This window comes from Leptonychotes weddellii, chromosome 12, assembly GCF_054177405.1.
Source record: "Leptonychotes weddellii isolate Sample4059 chromosome 12, ASM5417740v2, whole genome shotgun sequence".
Classification (NCBI taxonomy): Eukaryota; Metazoa; Chordata; class Mammalia; order Carnivora; family Phocidae; genus Leptonychotes; species Leptonychotes weddellii.
This window is the reverse complement of record NC_138380.1, coordinates 68,552,446-68,576,014: the sequence shown is the minus strand read 5'-3', so window position 1 is coordinate 68,576,014 and position 23,569 is coordinate 68,552,446. Positions and strand designations below refer to the sequence as shown.

At 37.7% G+C, this 23,569-nt stretch overlaps 1 protein-coding gene across 1 annotated transcript in view; it reads right to left on the bottom strand.

Annotated features, from left to right (window-relative positions):
* Positions 1-23,569, bottom strand: part of ABCB1 (ATP binding cassette subfamily B member 1) — a 103,489-nt gene that overhangs the window by 52,376 nt on the left and 27,544 nt on the right. Inside the window, exons 5-9 of the mRNA XM_006729592.3 lie at positions 19,800-19,851; positions 17,380-17,571; positions 16,805-16,976; positions 7,778-7,902; positions 1,437-1,608 (exon numbers count right to left, since the gene is read on the bottom strand). Coding sequence (XP_006729655.1) covers positions 1,437-1,608; positions 7,778-7,902; positions 16,805-16,976; positions 17,380-17,571; positions 19,800-19,851 — 713 coding nt within the window. The remainder of the gene's footprint in view (positions 1-1,436; positions 1,609-7,777; positions 7,903-16,804; positions 16,977-17,379; positions 17,572-19,799; positions 19,852-23,569) is intronic.

The following is a 23,569-nucleotide window of genomic DNA, read 5'->3' as shown; positions in this document are numbered from 1 at the left end:
AGAGTTGTTGCTATTCTTTTCTTTGATCTCCTATTGAGTTTGTAGGTGTTCAGAATGGTTTGATCCCTATCCAGCTGAATTCCTGAGACCAGACGAAATCCAGTTCTCCTACTCCTCCGCCATCTTGCTCCGCCCCTAGGGCATTATTCTTGATCAGGTTGTCTTTCCTTCTACCAGACTGTGTTCTCTTTGAGGTCTGATAAACAGGTTTTGTTTTTTTCATTTTGCCCAACTGAAATTGTTTTTCTTCAGGGTTACAGAGAACTAATATCACTATTAATTTCTTTCTAAATCACACAGGAATTACCCAATAATTTACACAGAAGAAATTTTGCTAAGTGATTCTGTATTCATTTCCTCAGTTAGAACTTACAACTACACTAAAGTTATGGCAAATTATTCCTGCCATTTCCATTTGGCAAAAGAGGTAGCAGAAACTTGGAAAGTCTACGTGGCCACCCCAAATCATATAGTTAGTAAGTGGCTGGAATTTGATTCAAGTCAGCCTGATTTCAAATCCCATGCTCTTACTCATATTCTGCATGCTTCCAGTTTATGAGGCAGTTCTGGGATCAGTGAAAACAAGATTTTAAACAGCATATCTACATCACAATTAAGTAGAACACATTTCTTATTACAACCTAGGTTCACCAATAGCATTACTACCCTAATAAAAGCTTTTTGGTAAACGTCATTCTTAACCAAATAGCCTTGCACATTTTGGATGACATAATTATTATATACACATTACAAATCTGGTTCCTGAGAAAGGGAACTGTTTTAAGGGACTCAACAAAATTCTGTCACCAACAATATACTTGTGCTTATTAGCCTATGAAAAAGGAACTGAGTGACCCTTCTAACAGTATGTATTTTATTAGATCACAATACAGATTGGGCTTTGTTTATGAACTATTTCACCACTTTGAAATAAAAGAGGATAGCTCAAATGGCAAGCTTTCTGTGTTTGTACAAAGTTCTATAAGGCCAAGAACCAACAAATAGAATATTCTTTAAGGAAGAGTAACAATACTTCCATAACTTTGCAAGGTGGACTAGCTGTCATTCAAAAGAATTTGAAAAATAGTTAAATGGTGTATTTTGTCATTTGTCATTGTGAATAGTCAACCAGAAAATAAAAATAAAATGTTTAGCATTGAACCTGCCACAAAGAAATGATCTCAACAAATGAGATTTCATGCTATAGGGATTAGTGATGTTAATATTATTTAGGCTTCAAGACAGACTGCAAGGGATCTGCAAAGAAGATGCTCAATACATCTAATTCCTTTCCACTTTTTAATCTAGTAGCACATGGCTCTTTGTATTATTCAATAGTTCTTCAATACCTATTCTCTAACATCACTCCAGCCAACACCACTCAACTTCATTGGAATTTTTACGAGAGACTCATTTCTTAAAATAACACCACTTACAGTGAGTACTTTTCCAATAGAATATTCACGGGAGAGGACCAAGGTGGTCCCATACCAGAATGCCAGAGCATATGATGCATAGATCAGCAGGAAAGCAGCACCAATAGAAATGTTGGCCGTGATAGCTTTCTTTATCCCAATTCTCTTAGCTTCTTCTAAATTTTTGTTGTACCTGGGAGAAGTAACAAAAACTATCACATATACTCATAAATCATATGAAATGAGCTGAGATAGCATGATGGTTATTAAGTACTTAGAATGTGCCCAACCCTGTAGTAGGTGCTTACCACACATTTTCTCCTTTTGTTCATACATTGACCCTGTGGTGTTAGCACTGTTTTAATCCCTTCTTGTAGATGAGTAAACTGAGGCTTACTTATCTGCAGAGATTAAATAATTTGGGGAAAGTATTCTAAAGCTTCTTCTCTGGCCTTAACAATAATGAAATACATGAAATAATGTTTAGTAAACTTCCAGAACTTGCACTGTTTCATAGGCAAGACAAAAAGAAGCCATGAAAATATCCGTGTTTTCCCTTTAAAATCTGCATGCCTTTTAAGTTGAATAATAAAAAGCAGATATAAGGCTAAAAAGTTCTCAACACAAGTAAAGTCTTTAAACCACTGAATGTTTAAGGAAACGTTAAGGAAGATTCTTTTTCTTTTTCTTTTCTTTCTTTCTTCTTCTTCTTTTTTTTTAATGTGGGCCCCATTAGGTTATCTCTGTATCTCTTAAGAAGAATCTTCATAAATATAGAATTGAGGTAAAATTATTAGAGAAATAGAACAGATTATAATTGAGTCTTAAACTCTTTATCCTCTTAATCACATCTCCCTGGAACTTAGAACATTACCTTGCAGAAAGAAAAAGTTCATAACTGTAGAAAGAACTTACTTCCATATAAAACTAATATTTTGAGGTCTTTGACCCATAAAAGCATGACTATAAAAATATGTAGTATTAAATTAATTTTCTTTGGAAGAATCCCCTCCCCCCGACCCCAGTTGAGATGTACAGCAGAGATCAAGTTCTGCTCAGGTAAAAGTATGCGTTCCCTCTTGCCTTCGTGATTTTTTTTAACTAGCTGCTTTACCAGTTCAAAGCCTGCCAAATGAAACTTACATGACTCCTATATCCACTAAAGGCCAAATTCAAACAGAACTTTAGTGATAAAATAGTAACATACTATTAGAGTTTCTCTCTGCAAAAATGTGTGTCCCTAACTTGCCAGTTATAATCTTAGTGCAAAAAAATTATTTTTGAGTAACGTGTTTCAATGGTTGATCTATTTCCCACTTTTTGAGTTGACCTGAGGCAAAAGGTATTAGAAGGCATCCACAATACATAATTACAAATAAGGAACTTAAATGCATATGACTCACACCTTTATTGTTACTTTCTATCAGTTCTTGCTTACCTAAACTAATGCAGAACTCACTTCACTGATATGTTGTTGTACCATGCAGCCAGAAGAAACATTTTCAGAAGCAGCAGCAACAACAAGGAAGAAAATCATTTAGATACAAGAAAAGATAAATGAAAAAAGGAAGAGGGTAAGGAGGAAAGAGACATCAATAATACTACTTTTACACAGGCTTTCTGATTGGTGTTTTGATAAAAAATACCACACTACAAAATCACCAATTAAAACCACCTACTCATTAAAAGCATTAGTATAAGAATGGTAATTAAAGTCACAGTTCCTAAAATGGATTAGAGATACATAACAAAAATAGTGATGTTTTTAAAAAATTCTTCTTAAATATTATGAAAATATTTATCAGTGACACAAACAACCACTTACAAGAGCAAGAAACAATTTTAGTTAGGCAGAAAAATCAATACTAAGCGGTAAGACACACACAAGAGAGAAAAATATCATTTTAAAATTAAGGAGAATAAAGCTATCCTTATACTACGGAATTGAATTCATTCTGAATTCTGGTTAAATTTCCATTCCAAGAGAGCATCTTCCTCCTGCACCTGTTAATTGGAAGAGAAAGTCAGACTAAGACCTTAATTACTTGTCCATGCAAAAGCAGAGAAAGGAAGGGAAAGAACTAAAAAGAAAACTGAAGATTACATTTGGCCTATGAATAGTTTTAGCAATCCTACTTCCAAATTACATCTGAAATCTAGATAGCTGTCTCCCCTCTCCTGCCTGCAGTCCACATCAGGGCACCATAAGCCTTTTCACCCAGGCTACAACAGTCTTTCCACTGGTCTCCCTGCTTCCAATCTTTAACTCCTCTCCTCATTCACCAAACCAATTACAGGCAGAGAAATAATCTTAAAACATAATGTGGATACTCATTCCTTTGTTTAAGACCCTCAACCTCCTGTGCCCTTGGAGTAAATCTTAACTCCTCCATGGCCCCCACCACCTTCAACTGCCTCTCTTCTCCATCTCCCCTCACTCAACAGAGCTCCAGGCATACAAGCCTTAAGGTATCTTCTAGACCATACCAATGTTTGCCACCTCGGGAACTGTGGAAGACTCATCTATCCCTACTCCCACCAGGGTAGGCGTTTCCACATCCTTCAAGTCTCAGCCTAGATGAAAACTTCTCAGAGAGCCCTCCCCTGACTGCCATAAAGTAAAATTAATTATTGAAAACCCAGAGCATGGCATGTACGTGTGGTAGACACTGGCTCCATCTGTTGAATGAATGAACTTTCAAGAAATGGCCAACCTGGAAAGAAAATGAGGCGAGCATGTTGTAGTCCCAAATCTGCTCTTGATTTAAAGGCAAAACTAATTTCCAATTCACCAGGGGAGAATATCCTTTCAAAGACACATCCCAATAACTAATATCTTCTGAAGAAATGATGCGACACAGAAAATGCATCTCTGAATAGAGTTGTGTGCGCCCATTTGCTTATTCTTATAATAAAAATTTGATCCCCATCTTCTTTAGGAAAAAAAATAAAACTCAATTCATTTAAACTTTTCCTGAACTAAAATGATCAGATTTATCTGAGTTCTGAAGACCCCCACGATGTCTTTTCCCTCCTTACTAATGTTATATTCCATACATAATTATAATTTTTATTGCTAATAATAATCCCTCTTAAAAATGATCATATTCATCAAATTTAGGATGTCATTAATTGGGAGAAGTTAGTGTTATTCTGTTATTTTTTGTAGGATTAAGGAGTTTAGTAGGATAATCAATCTACAGCTGGGATCCAAAGGACTACGGCCTCAGTATAATAAGCACACACCCCAGGGAGAGTGACAGCAGGGAAACTCGTGTGTCTCAACCCTGGCATCAAGTAAAGGGAGGAAAAAACAACTCCCTGAGAATCTGAACCACAGACAATACTCATGCAGGTCTGAACTCTTAGACAAAGAATTTCACGTAAGGTGGTCTTAGGTTAATACCATCCCCAGTGAATGGCACAAGCAAACACAAATCCTGCCTGTAAGGACTGACTTCAATCCAGATCCACAGCAATTATAAGATGGCACTGATTGTAGAATTTATCTTAATTTCAGCATTGTGAGAGAAAAATGTGCATGTCAGAATCAATGCAATTCTATTTATTATCATTCATTGCTGGTTTCACAGCAATTTTCTCTGAATTGTGATCAGATGCCCAGGGATCTCACTGAGCATTGTTAGTCTGCAGAGTCTACTGGAATTTCTGTGCATACGATCATATCATCTGTGAATAATGACAATTTTGCTTCTTGTTTTCCAACACTTCTAGCTTTTATTTCTTTTTTGTTTTATTTTTATTATTCTTACTCTTACCTGTTTTGTTGGTGTTATTATCTAGTACCAGTTCAACATTAAGTAGAAATAATGCCAGCAGATATATCTGTTTCATTCTGTATTTTAAAGAATGCTTTGCACATTGCACCATTAAGTATGATGTTTCCTTATGTATCTCTGGTATATACTCTATATTAAGAAAATTAATTCTTACTCCTAGTTTTGAGTAAATCATATGTATTTAATGTTTCCCCCCCCACCCATCAATACAAACGTCTCTTCCTTTCAATCTGTTAATGTGCTTAATTATATTAATAGATTTCCTAATGTTAAGCCATCTTTGCACTCATGGGATAAAGCTAATAAGTTCAAGATTTTTTTTAATCTGATATTTTTCACATGGATTTGTTTAGCTAATAATTTATGTAGACCTTCTGCATCTATGTTTTAAGTGAATTTGCTTTATAATTTTCCTTTCTCATATATCTGCCTGATTGTGGCTTCGAAGTTACACTGGCCTCATAAAATGAATTCACAACTTTCAATATATTTTTTTCTCATTCTCTGAAACAATTTCTATTACATAGGATTATCTCTTTCTTCAAGTTTTGGGAGAACTTGTCTATAAAATTATCTGGACTCTCTGGGTTTTGCTGTGTATATAAGGGCAGAAAGTGGATATTTTTAACTTTGGATTTAATTCCTTTAACAATTGTAGGTCTACTCAAGTTTTCTTCCCCCTAAGTGAGAGTTTTAGCCTATATTTTTCTAGGATATTGTCTATTTCATCAGCATTTTAAAATTTATTGGTATAAAGCTGTACTTTTTTTAAAATAAAATTATTTTATCTGTAGCAATTTTTCCTTATTTATTCTTTTTTTATTCTTGATTAAATTTGCAAATACTTGGTTATTTATTAGTCTTTTTGAAGAATTAGTTTATGGATTTGTCAAGCTTCCACTTTCTTACATTTATTTTCTATTCTGTTAATTTTTGCTACTTATTATTCCCTCCTTATACTTCTTTTACTCTGTTGTTCTTTTTCTAAGTTCTTAATTTGGATGCTTAATTAATTTTCAGCAAGTTTTCATTTCTTCAACTGGACAGCCTAGTGGTTTCATTGGACTAAGATTCATTTTTAATGTGAAATCTTGTTTTGGGGAGAGAGCACTCCCTCGTTCACAGAGTTTAATAAATTCAGGCCCTAAGTGCACCTGAGGGTGAGGCCTGAGATTTTGATTTCTATAAGGAGATGCTCTCCCCCAGCTCAGAAACTAGGCAGAAGCAGAAAAGTTTTATTTGTCTCCTTGTGTTGGTGGACATATTCTTTCTCTGGTCCACCTTTCCACTGAGAAAAACTGCAAAAGAATCTGAGTTCAAAACTTCATTCTCTGTTTGCTCAAACAGAAACTATTCAGAGAAGACTTTTCTGAATCATCTAAATAGTACCCCCCTGACTTTAAAAGACTATTTATATCCCCAAATAATATTTACCCAACTGGTATATTAGTTTGTTATTTGTGGTTGTCTTTAGCCTTCCCCTCCCCTTGAAAGAATTTAACTTCCAAAGAGGAAGGGTTGTATTTGATTGGATGCTTGCCTGATCATTAAGCAAGATTTCCCATTTTATTAGTCAGACATATTTTAAGGCAAAAGCAAAGAATTGAGAGAGAACATAGTTATTACTCTCCTTTGACCTATGGTGCTTAGCTATCAAATTATTCTCAGAGGACATCTTTGTGGGTATGAAATATATCATATGAACAAAAGTATACTAAAAATGCACAGGTACAGTATAAAAAATAATTATGCAGTGCACACCCATGTCAGCACAACTGAGGTCAAGAAACAAAATACTACACCACAACTACAGAAACCCCCACTATGTGTCTCACTCTTATTACCCACACCTCTTCTCCCCCAGGAGTAACTATCATTCTGACTTATCAAAATTCCCTTGTTTTCCTTATGGCTCTACCAACAATGTATAATGTTCCAAAAAAATACAGTTTAGTATTTCCTAATATCCAAATACTCATACATTCGTAACATTAAAATACTATATCAGATTATGACATATATTCAATTGTAACATATATTCAATAGAGTCTGTCACTGTTCAGAAATCAGTGGATCTGATGCATATTATACACTGCAATAAATTTACCATCTACATTCTCAGAAATTTAATAAAAGGGGACAGTTGTAAAAAAAATACTAAACAGCACATAATAAAGATTTTGAAATTTTGTACAAATGTGCTTTTCAGTTATATTTTTATCTTCCAAATCATGGAGCATAACCCAGTTGATGAGGAGCCCCAGCAAGAGGGGAAACAAACCACAGATTAAAATGTATCCCTAGATCTTATACAAAATACTCATTTAGTCTTAGAGAACCAAGAATTGACTTAGTGGGGAAAAATTATCATCAGTTATAAAATATGTTTCAGCCTTAAGAAACTATTTTATTGTCACTACCCACCTAGAACATTCTAGAAAATGTTTTGAATTAGCAGATATAAGAAGAGTACAACTAAAATTACAACTTTTCCAGAATATGAAGAGCATATACAATGAAACAATTTAAAATTACTAGCAACTTAAAATAAAAAACTCAAACCTTTCAAGTTCTTTCTTTTGTCCTCCAAAGGCAATCACAGTTCTGATTGCCGCTAAGACCTCTTCAGCTACTGCTCCAGCTTTTGCATATGCCAACAGTTCTTTATCAGTAAATGAAGACAGTATCTGTTTAAAAATGCAATTTCAGATCATTTAAAATTTTTTACAAAGTTAATTTTGTCTTTTGTAAAATAAAAATAAATATATACACCAATGATCCGAGTATGCTAATGTATCTGTAGAATAAATTTGATTTTGGTCATGATGTTCTGTTTTTAAGTATATATATATATATATATATTCACGCTGTTAGCCACTTCAAATTCTTTTTGGACTGAGATAGTATACAATAATTTAAAATTCTTATTTTTTCACCAACTATCTCATGGATCCTCATCTAAATAAATAAAACTGGGACTTTGGGGAGATCTTAAATTTCAGAAAAGGAGGTATATACTATAATCATAAACAAAATGAGGGAAAAAAGGCATTAATTACATCAAGGAAAGGGACGGTATGAGCTGAACACAGCAATTGCTAATTGTCCTCTGGATCAGCAGTGACAAGGTGGTAGACCAGAAAAATGCAGAGGACCAAGCACCATGTGGTCCCTGGATTTCAAGGTTTTCCCAAGGCCAGGGGAAAGAGAGTGTTCCCCTTTGCTAGAGCTCCTGAGCAAAACAATATACTCAGCCACCAGGGAGGTCTTTATTTCATGCATGCTCTTTGATCCTTCTGATTGGTTCCTGAGTGTTTATTCTGTGGAACAGTATAGGGTAGATTATATACACAGGATCTCATTTACTCTACTCAGTTGCACAGTGAGGTAGATATTATTTTCCCTACTTTACATATGAGGAAATGAAGGGGTGAAAAAGTTAAAGTAATTTGATACTAAGTGAAATATCTAAGATTCAAGGGTGAGTCCATATGGCTGCAAAGCCTGAATTAACAGACAGGAAGGAGCGTGAACCTCTCTCTATCTGCAACCACGCACTGACATATGACCTGGGCTCCCAGAGGGCCCTATTGTGAAAATGGGATCAACTAGCATGTGCAGAGGACGATGTTACTATTTGTACCTGGAATGCCTTATGTAGTCAGCCACCGAAGGGTTACATGCAAGCAATTGATAATAAAGTTCTAATTAAACAGCACTACACTCTTTCAATAAGTAATTCCGAAGGATTTGCGTACTCATTTATACAAGTAGTATCAGTAAAAAGCTCAAAGTTGTTTTGATTTTAACAGTGCATTTCTTTTGCTGCATGTGAATGTAAAAGGAGATGTGATAGATTTAAGAATGAAACTGATGCTGCTGAGTTAACAAATGCATGACTACTCTGTGAGGAAATTGTGGTTAATTTGACTGACTTATGAGCCTGTTTTGCAGAGGTTGACAGACGATTGGTAAGACCAGCTGAGACGAGAGCAAATCAAGGAAGAATTCTTGCAGGGGCGCAAAAGGGATCAAGACTGAAAAAAAAGGAACCTCTTTGATGATGCACCCCACGGTCTCCCCACCTCCACCCCCGTCCTTCTTATGCTGACATTTAATGAACATGTGTCCCATGAGAAGGCATGATTCCTGAATGCACACACTTGGAAAGGAGGACACTTCCTTTTTTCCGTAGGTCCAATCACCTTATTCCATTCAACCTACACACCCTGAGACATCTTAACCCCTTATTCTTAAATACACCCCACAGTAATCCTTCGGGGAGGCAGAATTGAGAAATTTTCTCTCACCTCCTTGTTTGGCGTCCTGTAATAAAACCCTTTCTCTCTGCCACAAAAGCGGCGTCCGTATTTGGCATGCAGCCCATCAGGCAACAGACCCTTGTCCAGTAACAAGAATGGGTGGGTGAAGGCAAGTGAACATCCATTAACCATGTTCTATGTGCAGATATGGTGCCGCATGTACCCATCTTCTTTGGTACCCAAAGCAATAACCCACTTACGCACTAGACCTTCCTGACGTCTCAAAGCAACTAAAAGGAAGCAGAATTTGCCATCCAAAATGTACTCCTTTGGCATATTATTTTCATGGACTGAAGGTTTAGATCTGTTTTAATTTATGGTTACCCTCCTCTTCTTCTACCCTCCTCTCTTTCTCCTCTTCCTTTGAGATTCCACTGGTGACAAATGTTGGCATTTCTGTTATTGTCCCACAGATCCCTGAAGCTCTTTTCATTTTCTCTCTGTTTCAGAGGTCAGTGAATTCCACTGTTCTCTCTCCAGGTACAGATTCTCCACTCAGGGACACTGAGACAGTCCACCGTGACCCCTAGTTTTGCTGTTGTATCTTTCCGTTTTCTCATTTCATTTCATCCTGTTTTTTTAAAGACTTTATTTATTTGTTTGAGAGAGAGAGAGAATGAGAGAGAGGGAGAGCACATGAGAGGGGGGAGGGTCAGAGGGAGAAGCAGACTCCCCGCTGAGCAGGGAGCCCGATGTGAGACTCGATCCTGGGTCTCCAGGATCATGACCTGAGCCGAAGGCAGTCGCCTAACTGACTGAGCTACCCAGGCACCCTCATTTCATCCTGTTTTTAGATCTTCTACTCCATTGCTGATATTACCCAGTTTTTCTTATATTTTGAGAGAATTTGTAATTGATTAGTGAAACATTTTTATGGTGGCCGTTTCAAAATCCATGTCCAATAAATCTAATATTTGACTTATCTCAGTGTTAGTGTCAGTTCATTGTTTTTTGTTTTTTGGGTTTTTTTTGGTTTTTTTCTCATTCAAGTTGTGATTTTCTTGGTTCTTCGTATGACAAGTGACTTTTTATTGTATCCTGGACATTTTGTCTGGTATGCTAGGAGAAAGGGTCCTATTTAAATCCTGAATTTTAGCAAGCCGTCACCTTGTGTGGGCTTAGTTTGAAATTCCTGGCCTACTTGTGTGACCTGTGGTTCCAGTGGCAGTTTCCTATTCAGAGCCTTTGTGCATTATTTTGGTTAGCATGGTTTATCTTGAGATGCAGGTACTCTTAACAGCCTCTGTTTCTACTACCTGAGGGAGTGGAAATGGATTCTAAAAGGTCAGCCTACCAGCTATCTCTCGGTAGAGGCAGTGTGTGGGGGTTTCCCCTGCCTGTGCCCTCTGGCTGCCCCAGTGTCTCTGGGTGGAAGACACCAGTCTCCAGCATACTGGTCTAAAGCTGCTTACTGGGAAAGGAAGCTTACTGTGACTGGGTCCCTTCTTGTTCTTCCTTCTTGCCCCTGTTAGAGAGAAGAGCCAAAGAGTCACAGGGACAAAGAAGCTTCCCAGGCTGGGCCACATTTCTTTTTTAACATGGCTGCTAGCCAGAGAACTTGGGAAATTAGTCTGAAATCATACCAAAACTTTATGGCAGAGTAACGATTAAAACTTAGGTCTCCAGCAATAAGCCCACAGCTCCATTTATGAAATAAATAGTATCCGAAGCAATGCATAGTTATTAAAAGATTAACTTTCTGTCTGTTTTCCTAACTTAACTAGAACAGACATCAATGCATATTAAACAGTTCTTCAATAAATACGGACATGAAGAGTAAACAGAAAAACCAATTAGCACATAAGCTTTTGCCAAGTATTTCAGCTGACCAATAGAGAAATGCATTTTAACCACCTAGAGTATCATTTACACACTGTTACTCTCAGTAACAGATTAACAGAGTCCTCAGAACTTCAATTTCTTCCTGTGCTAAATAATACCTATACTTCAGAAGGATAATATGTACTTTCCTGACATAGTAGATGCTCAATAAATGGTAGTTATTGTTTGTAACATCAAAATAATATCCATCCTACAGGGTAAAATTTTTACAACTTCTTAGTATTTACCATCTGATTTATTTTGTGCTAGGCTTGACTTTGGTTGGCCCACCAGTATCTTATATGCTTTTGCCAAATGAATTTGTCATGCTTTCTCTAAGCTGTGGTGAACCCAACAGAAATTACAAACTGGACCAATCTCTACCACCACCCAGTCTTACATCAAATCAGTTTAAAATGAACACCACACCCAGCCTTGAAAGGGAAAATAAGTTTTACAAGATCATCAGAGGCCTGTGTGCAGAGGTGGGGAGGGCCAATGATACTGTTTTGCCTTCGTGATTGGGAGAAAAAACTGCAGGCTTGGATTTACATACATAGGGGACTAGAAGGTATCTATTTTTTGAAAATTATTTTCATACCAATGGATTTAAATATGTTAAACATTAGAGAACTATTTATAACACTGACACAACTGTTAAATCAATTTACAAATTAAACAAAACCTAAAAAACATTAAAATCAATAATGCTAGCTGAATGGGACATATGTGTTGTTTAGTGAACTTGAATCTTTGTGAATATGGAATTTTCTACAAAGTACACAGCTCTTTAAGAGTTGAGTGTGCCTTGGGGCCCCTGGATGGCTCAGTCAGTTAAGTGTCTGCCTTTGGCTCAGGTCATGATCCCCGAGTCCTGGGATCGAGCCCCATGTGAGTCTCCCTGCTCAGCGGGAAACCTGTTTCTCCCTCTCTTTCTGTCCCTCTCCCCTGGTCATGCTTTTCCTCTCTTGCTTGCCTCCCCACCTGAAGTAAATAAATAAAATCTTAAAAAAAAAAAAAAAGAGTTGAGCATGCCTTTTATATGAAGTCAGGGGATGAGATGTGAGAGCTCCTTCTTTCTAGCTTATCCCTTTCTCAAATAACCACATGGTACAGGACAGCATGTAGTCCTGGCAGGGGTAGGACTTAGTGAGGTTACAGCCACTTATTCCCACTGATTTGAACAAATTGAGGTGCTCCTACAGGTTCAGGACAATTTAGACCACGTCCTCAGGGAGGACCTGACGGACCTGACCAGCTGAGGATGGGGCTTTGCTGCAGTTTTCCTGGACATTTTCCTAAGTAGCTTATTTTAACAAATAAATCAAAGCACACCTAGCTAAAAGTCCAAATAGCCCCCACTATGAGCAAGGAGGAACTCTGCAGAGGACTGACCTATGGGAAAGAACAGCCAAAACATAACAGCCGAGTGCGCACAGCATACACAACAAACACTTCCTAATGCACCAGACCCTGGACAGTGTATGACACCTTCTTAATATAGCATTACTCTCAGGAACAGGAAACCTACAAAATGACAAGATAGAAGAATTCTCCTCAAAAGAAAGATCAAAAAAAAAAAGAAAGAAAGAATGAAAGAAAGATCAAGAAGAAATCAGAACCAGAGATTTTCTCAAAACCAATGTAAGTAATATATCTGAGCAAGAATTTAGAACAATAGTCATAAGAATACTAGCTGGACTTGAAAGAAGTATAGAAGACACGAGAGAAACCTTGCTGCAGAGATAAAAGACCTAAAATCTTTTCAGGCCAAAATAAAAAATGCTATAATAAAGATTAGAGCATAAACAAATGACATAGAAATTAAAAAAAGAACAGTAGAACAGATCAATGAAACTAGGAGCTGGTTCTTTGAAAGAATTAACAAAATTGATAAACCCCCAGTTAGACTACCAAAAAGAAAAGACCCAAACAAATAAAATTACAAAGAAAGAAGAGAGATCACAACCAACACCACAGAAATACAAACAATTATAAAAGAATATTATGAGCACTTATATGCCAACAAATTGGGCAATCTGGAAGAAATGGAAAAATTCCTAGAAACATATCAACTACCAAAACTGAAACAGGAAGAAATAGAAAACTTGAACAGACCCATAACCAGCAAGGAAATTGAAGCAGTAATCAAAAATCCCCCAACAAACAAGAGTCCAGGGACAGATGGCTTCCCAGGGGAATTCTACCAAATATTTAAAGAAGAGTTGGGGTGCCTGGGTGGCTCAGTTGGTTAAGCAACGGCCTTCGGCTCAGGTCATGGTCCTGGAGTCCTGGGATTGAGTCCCGCATTGGGCTCCCTGCTCAGTGGGGAGTCTGCTTCTCCCTCTGACCCTCTCTCCTCTCATGTTCTCTCTCACTATCTCTCTCACAAATAAATAAAATCTTTAAAAAAGAAAAAAAAATAAAATAAAGAAGAGTTAATATCTATCCTTCTGAAACTGTTCCAAAATAATAGAAATGGAAGGAAAACTTCCAAACTGATTCTATGAGGCCAGCATTACCTTGATTCCAAAACCAGACAACGATCCCACTAAAAAGGAGAATTACAGACCAATATCCCCAATGAACATGGATACAAGAATTCTCAACAAGATATTAGCAAATTGAATTCAACAGTACACTGAAAGAATTATTCACCACCATCAAGTGGGATTTATTCCTGGGCTTCAGGTAAGTTTCAATATCCACAATCAATCAATATAATACACCACATTAATAAAAGAAAGGATCCTTTCAATAGATGTAGAAAACACATTTGACAAAATACAACATCCTTTCTTGATAAAAACCCTCAGGAAAGTAGGGATTGAAGAACATGCCTCAACATCATAAAGGCCATATATGAAAGACCCACAGCTAATATCATCATCAACAGGGAAAAACTGAACGCTTTTCTCCTAAGGTCAGGAACACAACAGGGATGTCCACTCTCATCACTGTTGTTCAACATAGTACTGGAAGTCCCAGCCGCAGCAATCAGACAGCAAAAAGAAATAAAAGGCATCCAAATCGGCAAGGAAGAAGTCAGACTTTCACTATTTGCAGAAGACATGATACCCTATGTAGAAAACCCAAAAGAGGGGCGCCTGGGTGGCTCAGTTGGTTAAGCGACTGCCTTCGGCTCAGGTCATGATCCTGGAGTCCCGGGATCGAGTCCCGCGTCGGGCTCCCTGCTCGGCGGGGAGTCTGCTTCTCCCTCTGACCCTCTCATGTGCTCTCTCTCTCTCTCTCATTCTCTCTCTTTCAAATAAATAAATAAAATCTTTAAAAAAAAAAAAAAGAAAACCCAAAAGACTCCACCAAAAAATTGCTAGAACTTACACAAATTCAGCAAAGTTGCAGGATATAAAATCAACATACAGAAATCTGTTGCATTTCTTTACACAAATAGTGAAGCAGTAGAAAGAGAAATCAAGGAATCAATTCCATTTACAATTGCGCAAAAAAACCATAAGATACCTAGGAATAAACCTAACCAAAGAGGTAAAATATCTGTACACTGAAAACCATAGAACACTTACAAAAGAAATTGAAGAAGACACAAAGAAATGGAAAAACATTCCATGCTCATGGATCGGAAGAACAAATATTGTTAAAATATCTATATTACCAAAAGCAATCTACACATTGAATGCAATCCTGATCAAAATACCAAAATACCACCAGCATTTTTTACAGAACTAGAACAAACAATCCTAAAATTTGTATGGAATCAGAAAAGACCCTGAGTAGCCAAAGGAAAGTTGAAAAAGAAAAGCAAAGCAGGAGGCAATATAATCCCAGACTTCAAGCTGTATTACAAAGCTGTAATCATCAAGACATATGGTACTGGCACAAAAACAGACACATAGATCAATGGAACAGAACAGAGAGCCCAGAAATGGACCCTCAACTCTAAGGTCAAGTAATCCTCAACAAAGTAGGAAAGAATATCCAATGGAAAAAAGGCAGTCTCTTCAACAAATGGTGCCGGGAAAATTGGACAGCCACATGCAGAAGAATGAAACTGGACCATATTCTTACGCCATACATAAAAATAGGCTCAAAATGGACGAAAGACCCAAATGTGAGACAGGAATCCATCAAAATCCTTGAGGAGAACACAGGCAGCAAACTGTTTGACCTTGGCTGCAGCAACTTCGTATTCGACATGTCTCCAGAGGCAAGGGAAACAAAAGCAAAAATGAAGTCCTGGGACTTCATCAAGATAAAAATCTTCTGCAAAGTGAAGGAAACAATCAACAAAACTAAAAGGCAACCAACGGAATGGGAGAAGACATTTACAAATGACATATCAGATAAAAGGCTAGTATCCAGAATCAATAAAGAACTCATGAAAATCAACACCCAAAAAATAAATAATCCAGTTAAGAAATGGGTAAAAGACATGAACAGACATTTCTCCAAAGAAGACATACAAATGGCCAAAAGACACATGAAAAAATACTCAGCATCACTCATCATCAGGGAAATACAAATCAAAGCCATAATGAGATACTACCGGTCGGAAGGGCTAAAATTAACAACTCAAGAAACAATAGACGTTGGTGAGGATGCAGAGAAAGGGGAACCGTCTTACACTGTTGGTGGGAATGCAAGCTGGTGCAGCCACTCTGGAAAATAGTATGGAGGAGTTAAAAATAGAACTACCCTACAACTCAGAATTACACTACTAGGTGTGTACCCAAAGGGTACAAAATACAGATTCGAAGGGGCATATGCACCCCAGTGTTTATAGAGCACTATCAACAATAGCCAAATTATAAAGAGCCCAAATGTCCATCTACTGATGAATGGATAAAGAAGAATTGGTGTGTTTGTGTATGTGTGTGTGTGTGTGTGTACGTATGTGTGTGTGTGTATATATGTATATATATATATATGAATATTACTCGACTGCCAAAAAGAATGAAATCTTGCCATTTGCAATGACGTGGATAGAGCTAGAGTGTATTATGCTAAGCAAAATAAATCAGTCAGAGAAAGACAAATGTCATATGATTTCACTCATATATGGAATTTTAAAAACAAAATAAATGAATATAGGGGAAGGGAAGGAAGAATAAAATAAAGAGAGAGAGGGAGACAAATCATAAGAGACTTAACTATAGAGAACAAACTGACGGTTGCTGGAGGGGAGGTAGGAGGGGGATGGGCTAAATGAGTGATGGGTATTAAGGAGGACACTTGTGATGAGCATTGGATGTTATATGTAAGTGATGAATCACTAAATTCTACTCCTGTAACCAATACTACACTATATGTTAACTAACTTGAATTTAAATAAAAAAATAAATAATAAAATAAAATAAAACCAAGTATCAAGTAGAGTCTAGGTCATCATGTGATATAAAAATAGCCTTCCACCATGGTGGGGGGGTGAAGTGGGGACAGTATAAAGTCTGGATTTACATGCCTTACCCACCTTTGCCCAGATAGCAGCTGACAGTCCAAGAACAGGACTGATGGCCAAAATCACAAGGGTTAGCTTCCAACCACGTGTAAATCCCACTATAAAACCGATGAAAAACGTTGCTATTGACTGAAAGAACATTCCAATTTTGTCACCAATTCCTTCATTGATTTTGGAGACATCACTAAAAGAACAGCAGTGTTAGAAATAAACATGAGAATTGTAAACAGAGAACTGAATCCATTCAGCTGTTGTGTTCTGAGTGTGGGACAATTAGTTTATATCCAGGATTTTGCTCAGAAACTTCCTCAGAAAATATCACATTGTTGCTCTCCCACACCACTCTCGGATGACTTTTTTGAGTCGGGCAGTTCTCCCTCATTCATTGCTAATCATGCAAGTCCCCTCATGCCCTGCCAGGGTAGTGGGAACCAAAGGATGTGTAAGACATAGTTGCTGCTCAGAAGGAATTCAGTCTCATAATAACTTCTGAGTTATGCATTAATATCTCTGAACAGATCTGATAACATCTCTTTTAAGTAAGAATAAGAACCGTGTCTGAGTTAAACATAAAACGAGGTACTTACTCCGTGAGCCGGTTGTTAAGCTCCCCCACATCATGCACATCAAACCAGCCAATCTCCTGTCGCATGATGGCGTGAAAAAACTGTTTCCTAATTGTGAGTATCTGTCTTCCAGCGGCCAGGCACCAGAAAGAGACCTGGATGTAAGCAGCAACCAGGACTCCAGCCCCGATCCCACTATAATAATAGGCATACCTGCAAAGCAACGAGAACACTCCACAGACGCGGTTTTCCGATCACTGCAGCTTTCCCCCACAGACTACTCATACTTATGTTCTCAGTCACCTGGCTACCTTGCCATCCTTAAATTAGAAGGAGTGGTGATAGGCAGAATTGGTGGTTGGCATCCAACTACGTCTACACCAATAGAGTGGGATGGTTAGCAGTGTGGCTTTGGCTTTGGCTCAAATCCCAGCTCTTCACTTAACTGCTGTATCATCCCAGGCAAGCTGCTTCACCTTTCTAAAGCTCAGTCTTCTAACTTCTTATCTGCAGTGAAAGGCGGATAAGAGTAGTAAGGCAGCAGTGCGTGACATGAGCTTAGGCCAGTGCCCGGCATCTAGTAAGCTTCAGAGGATATGCCAGTTACTGTGAAAGACTTGTTTGTGCCTTCAAGGATCACAGCATCAAGTAGGACCAACCGCTGTATTCCTGTCTACTTATATTGCCTTGGGATCAGTTGATGAGCACTTTGAGGTGGTTACTGCACGTTGGAGAATAGAAAGAAGCGACAGAACTTGTCAGAAAGTGGAACCAAGGGGCACCTGGGTGGCTCATTCGTTGAATGTCTGCCTTCGGCTCAGGTCATGATCCCAGGGTCCTGGGATCGAGCCCCACGTCTGGCTTCCTGCTCGGCAGGAAGCCTGCTTCTCCCTCTCCCACTCCCCCTGCTTGTGTTCCCTCTCTCGCTGTGTCTCTCTGTCAAATAAATAAATAAAATCTTTAAAAAAAAAAAAAAGAAAGAAAGTGGAACCAAGAGATGGAAATGGTCCCTTGGCCTTCTGGAAGAACACAGAAGCCAAATAAAAAGTATTTTTACATCATCTGCCCAACTAGCCTTCTTGAGTTACCCTAAAATGCTTAATGAATCAAATAGCACACCTTTAAGTTTAAACTCGAACAATAAAAAGCTTGACCATCTTCTAAAACCACCCTTGATCATCTAGAAATAGTGAATTTATGTTTCTTTGCTCTGAATCTTTATATTTACAAAAAGCAAACAAGTCTTGCACCTTACTAAGCGAATTCATTTTTAGGTTAAAGACAAACATTCTAAAATTAAATATGGGATTCCAATATTCCCAACTTTACAAGTTCACTACTTGCCACCTTCCAATAAAAAGGCTGGTATGAGCCAAGCCGTGCAGAAGCTATAAAAATGATTACATAATAGCCAGAGAGTCATGGATATTACTGTTCACATGACAGTGTTCAACCCAGCAGGCATCTTGGTAAACACATCTCCCCCAAGCTATTCCTTGTGACTACAGTGTATTTATCTGGGATGATGTAATGAGAATACTAAATTTCAGCTAATAGATAATTCAGTAATTATTATCCAAGCATTAATGATATAGCAAGAAATAGCTCAAAAGAAACCCCACTTAACAAGTAGAATGCTTGAGGAGTTAATGTATTCTAAACCATCAGTCCACATTAATTCAAACAAAATATATTTATATTTAAGCATTTGTAAGATGATTACAAGGCACTCTTTCATCTTCCTCAATATAAACAAAAAAAAAGACTCTCCATAGGAATATGTACTTCTCATCTTTCAAAATATGATCAGGAGTCTCTATTTTCTTCAAACCTAACAGATAATTTACAGGATAATGTGGAATCATCACCTTCTGATTAACCAACTCGTACCTTTGGACATCTCCTATAAGCTGTTTTGGGGAGCAAACTTCAAGATATATAAATCATTAACAAAAGCTTCCCAGGGTGAATAAAGGTCAGAGGGACTATATTTATTCTGGAATGCTTTGTTTCATTGTTTAGAATTTGATGCTGTGTTAAAGAAAAAACTGTGTTAACTGGCCTCATCATACCATGACTAAAAAAGTCCAGGAAGCAAGTTAATAATTACAAAGCCAATATGTGATTCTTAATTTAACATTTTTAAAAGCCACTTTGAACTCCTCTAATCTCCCTGTTATGATATTCTATATTTACAATGCATATATAAATCTATAAATCTAATCTAGGCTTAACCTTAACTTGAGAACAACTCATGCAGCAAATTCTTTTCTTAAAAAAATAAAAAATTTTATATTGTATCCTCCGAGAAAACTAACAGTGGTATTATTCTTAGAAGTCTGATTCTTTATTATAAAAATGCAAAATTTTATGCTACAAAAATACAATGCTACAACTGGATACAGAAAAGCTTAACAATAGTAAGGAAAATGTCTAATTACCTGGTCATTTCCTCCTCCAGAAGGTGGATGAAAGGTGCATCGTTCATAATACCTATATCACCACAAAACAAACATATACCATTATGTCTCTTTGTTCTCCATCAAAAATAAGCATATAAAAATGAATCAAACTTGTGTCACTTAATAATTTACACAAAAATAGGTCAAACTGATGTTTTAACTATGTGAAAACATTATGGCATCCATTCAAATGCTTCACTGTTGGTCACGTGCAACCACACACACACTTAATTCAGTGAAGCTTCTTTGCAAGAAGAAATCCACATTTATTAAGAAGCACTGTGTCAGCCAGAATACTGGTGTCCATGAATTAAAATATTTTATGAAATACCACTCTAATATGACACAGAGAAAACTCTTCCCTAGGGCCTCTATCCTGATAATTAAATATCTGCATACTTGACACTAAAGCACTTAGCATTTAAAATCTAACACTGCATTTTTCCAGCTTTTATTTTTACTTAAAAAACATAAAACACAAAAGTTTATATAATAAGCACCACCAAGCTCACCATGCAAGATTAGCAAATGTCGACATTTTTAGACAAGGTACATTAAAACTTCAACACCACCCATCCAACACACACACACACACACACACACACACTCTACTGTTCAATATTTTGGTGTGTATTTTTTCAGTTTCTTTAACTGTATGCATGTCTACTCACACATAAATGCACATACATGCTTGTTTTAAAAAAAATCACGGCCCACAATCATTGGCCAATTTTCTGTCAATCTGTGTGTATAAACGTGTATTTCCATTTTTTCAAAGTTGGATCTACTTCAGTTGTTTCCAGTGTTCTACTGTTACAGGCAATGGGGCATTAAACATCCCCACACATGTATATTACATAGGAATGTATAGTATATATTTTTATAGGATAAATTATCATAATCAAGGTTGCTGGACCGATGGGGAAGCACACTTTAAATCTGATAGTCATTTCAAAAGTTAGGTCATAATATAAAGGGCCTCGTTCGGATGAGTCTGATTTTGACAGGCATGGGAAAGGGGAGGAAAAGTTTTTCTAGCAAAGGGAGCAATGTGGACAAAAGTCCACCGCATGTTTGAAAAGGGAGTAAGCCAGTTTGGCTGGGGTGTGGGTGTGTTGTATGGATGGGAGAAGGTGGGTATGGGGCTAGAAAGATCATCTGGGCCCCACAGGTAAAGCATATAAAACTAGTAGTCACTCAGCGGTTTGAGCAGAAGAGGACGTGATTAGAGGCGGGGTCGAGGATGACGCAATGCACCTGGTAGCAATGTATAAGAGTAACTGGACTAGAGAGAGACTGAGCAATGTGAGCTACTGCAATCACATAAGCACAGAGGGTCTAAATGAGAACAGAAAAGGGGCGCCTGGGTGGCTCAGTCGGTTAAGCGACTGCCTTCGGCTCGGGTCATGATCCTGGAGTCCCGGGATCGAGTCCCGCATCGGGCTCCCTGCTCCGCCGGGAGTCTGCTTCTCCCTCTGCCCCTCACCCCGCTTGTGCTCTCTCTCTCTCTCTCTCTCATTCTCTCTCTGTCAAATAATAAATAAAATCTTTATAAAAAAATAATAAATAAATAAAGTTTCATTGGGCGCCTGGGTGGCTCAGTCGGTTAAGCGACTGCCTTCGGCTCAGGTCATGATCCTGGAGTCCCGGGATCGAGTCCCGCGTCGGGCTCCCTGCTCGGCGGGGAGTCTGCTTCTCCCTCTGACCCTCCCCACTCTCATGTGCTCTTTCTCATTCTCTCTCTCAAATAAATAAATAAAATCTTTAAAAATAAAAAAAAATCATTTAAATGAGAACAGAAAAGAGGGAAAGTACCCATAAGATTCAGAGAAGAAGTTACAGGTTCTAGGAACTGCTGAAACAATCAGGATCTAAGTATCTGGAGCGTGGTGGTATCATGGTGGGAAATAAGTCAGCAAAAAGTAAATAAATAAATAAAAGCAGGTCTGGTCAGATGTGAGAATATTACTGGTTCAGTTTTGAAGATTTTTATTCTGTGGTATCCGGAACATTCAACTGAAGATGTCCAGTAACTACTTAGACTATAGTGCTCCCGTTCTGGAGAGAGTTCTGATCTGAATGATTTAGGAGTCATGTGCTGGAGGCCAGAGCTAAATTCAGGAAAGAAAAAAAGCCATCTCTCCTTACATGTGAGGACAGGGTAGGGGCTAAGGAGAAGAGGGTGACCAAGCACAGAACCCTGGGGAATTTACATTTAAGGGTAATACAGAAAGTAAGGAAGTAATAAAAAGATGCAGAGGCGACCGTGCTAAGCACGTAGCAGAGAACCTGGATTGCTCCATATTGCCTTTGGCAAGGCAATAATAACATGTGTCCGGATTGATTTTTTAAATGAGTTATGAGATTACTTTTGCTCTGTATTTTCAAGGATAAAATATTAAATAACTAGCTGAGTGAGGGTTTTTCTCCGCATGAGTCTTAGAAGATCTCTCATTAAGGGTTTTCAATTTTATCTATCTAGCCAGGAAATGTTTCTAACTGGTATTAATTGTTGCTAGTGTGTATTACTCCCAAAGCAAGACAAATTTCCAAATCTAACTCGAAGTCTGTTTTCTAGTCATTGCTACTACCAGTTTTCTCAATTCTAGAGGTAAGGAACCAAGAGAATTTAAACAAATGTTCTTTGGTAATGATGGCTTCTAGGTCCATCATTTGAAAAGATTACTGTTTGAAAAGTAAGAAACTATGTTAAAGGTCAAAATTGACTCCTTTAAAAGTTTTTGTACGATACATGTATGTATCGTACAAAAACATAAAGGAGTCAATACATACACATGTATTGTACAAAAACATAAAGGAGTCAGTGTACACTGTATGTACAATACCATAAAATATATGTGTGTATATATGTATCTCTACATGTATATGCATACGCATGCATAGATTCAGTCGTCAGACTCAAACTTCAGCACCAAGTGCCTTTTACTTGTGCTTCAGTAGGGTCAAACTGTACCAGTCAGGATAACAACGGAGCATTCAGATCATCTGACGGAGATAATCTCTACTGACCAATGAAATAAAAATGCTACATACATTGGACTCCCTCCAACCAATTTTTCTTTTCCTCCGATCAAATCTTGTTAATTAAAAGCTCTCTGGCCCCAGAGATTTTTCCTGCCTCAATGAGCTTCTCACAAAAGGCTCATCCTTAGGCATGCCTTCACAAAATCAAAACTTTTTTTAAAAAGGTTTATTTTGGAGAGAACGAGCGAGCATGTGCATGAGTGGAGGGACGGACAGAGGGAGAGAATCTTCAAGCGGATTCCCCACTGAGCACAGAGCCTTACACGGGGCTAGATCACATGACCCTGAGATCATGACCCAAGCCGAAACCAAGAGTTGGACGCTCAACTGACTGAGCCACCTAGGTGCCCCACAAAATCAAAACTTTAAAGCTGAAATTAACAGGAGAGATCCTATAGTCCAGTGACTTTTTACTTGTATGGATCTCAAGGGTTACTGCCCAAACCATTAGTTATAAAGAAGAATGTTTAAATAGTATCCAAATATTAATACTGTTTTTCAGTGGGAAAAGCCAGAAACTATATAACGTGTGTGTGTGTGTGTGTGTGTGTGTGTGTAAACCTAACAATATCAACCAAATAATGAGTACAGGAAAGCCAAATATTTAAGTGCGCCTTTTGTTTTAATAAAATACTTGCTTAGACTCTTGCTTCTCCTTCTCTGGCTTCCAGAACCTCCTTCTCCTGGTTCCTCCATGACTGTGA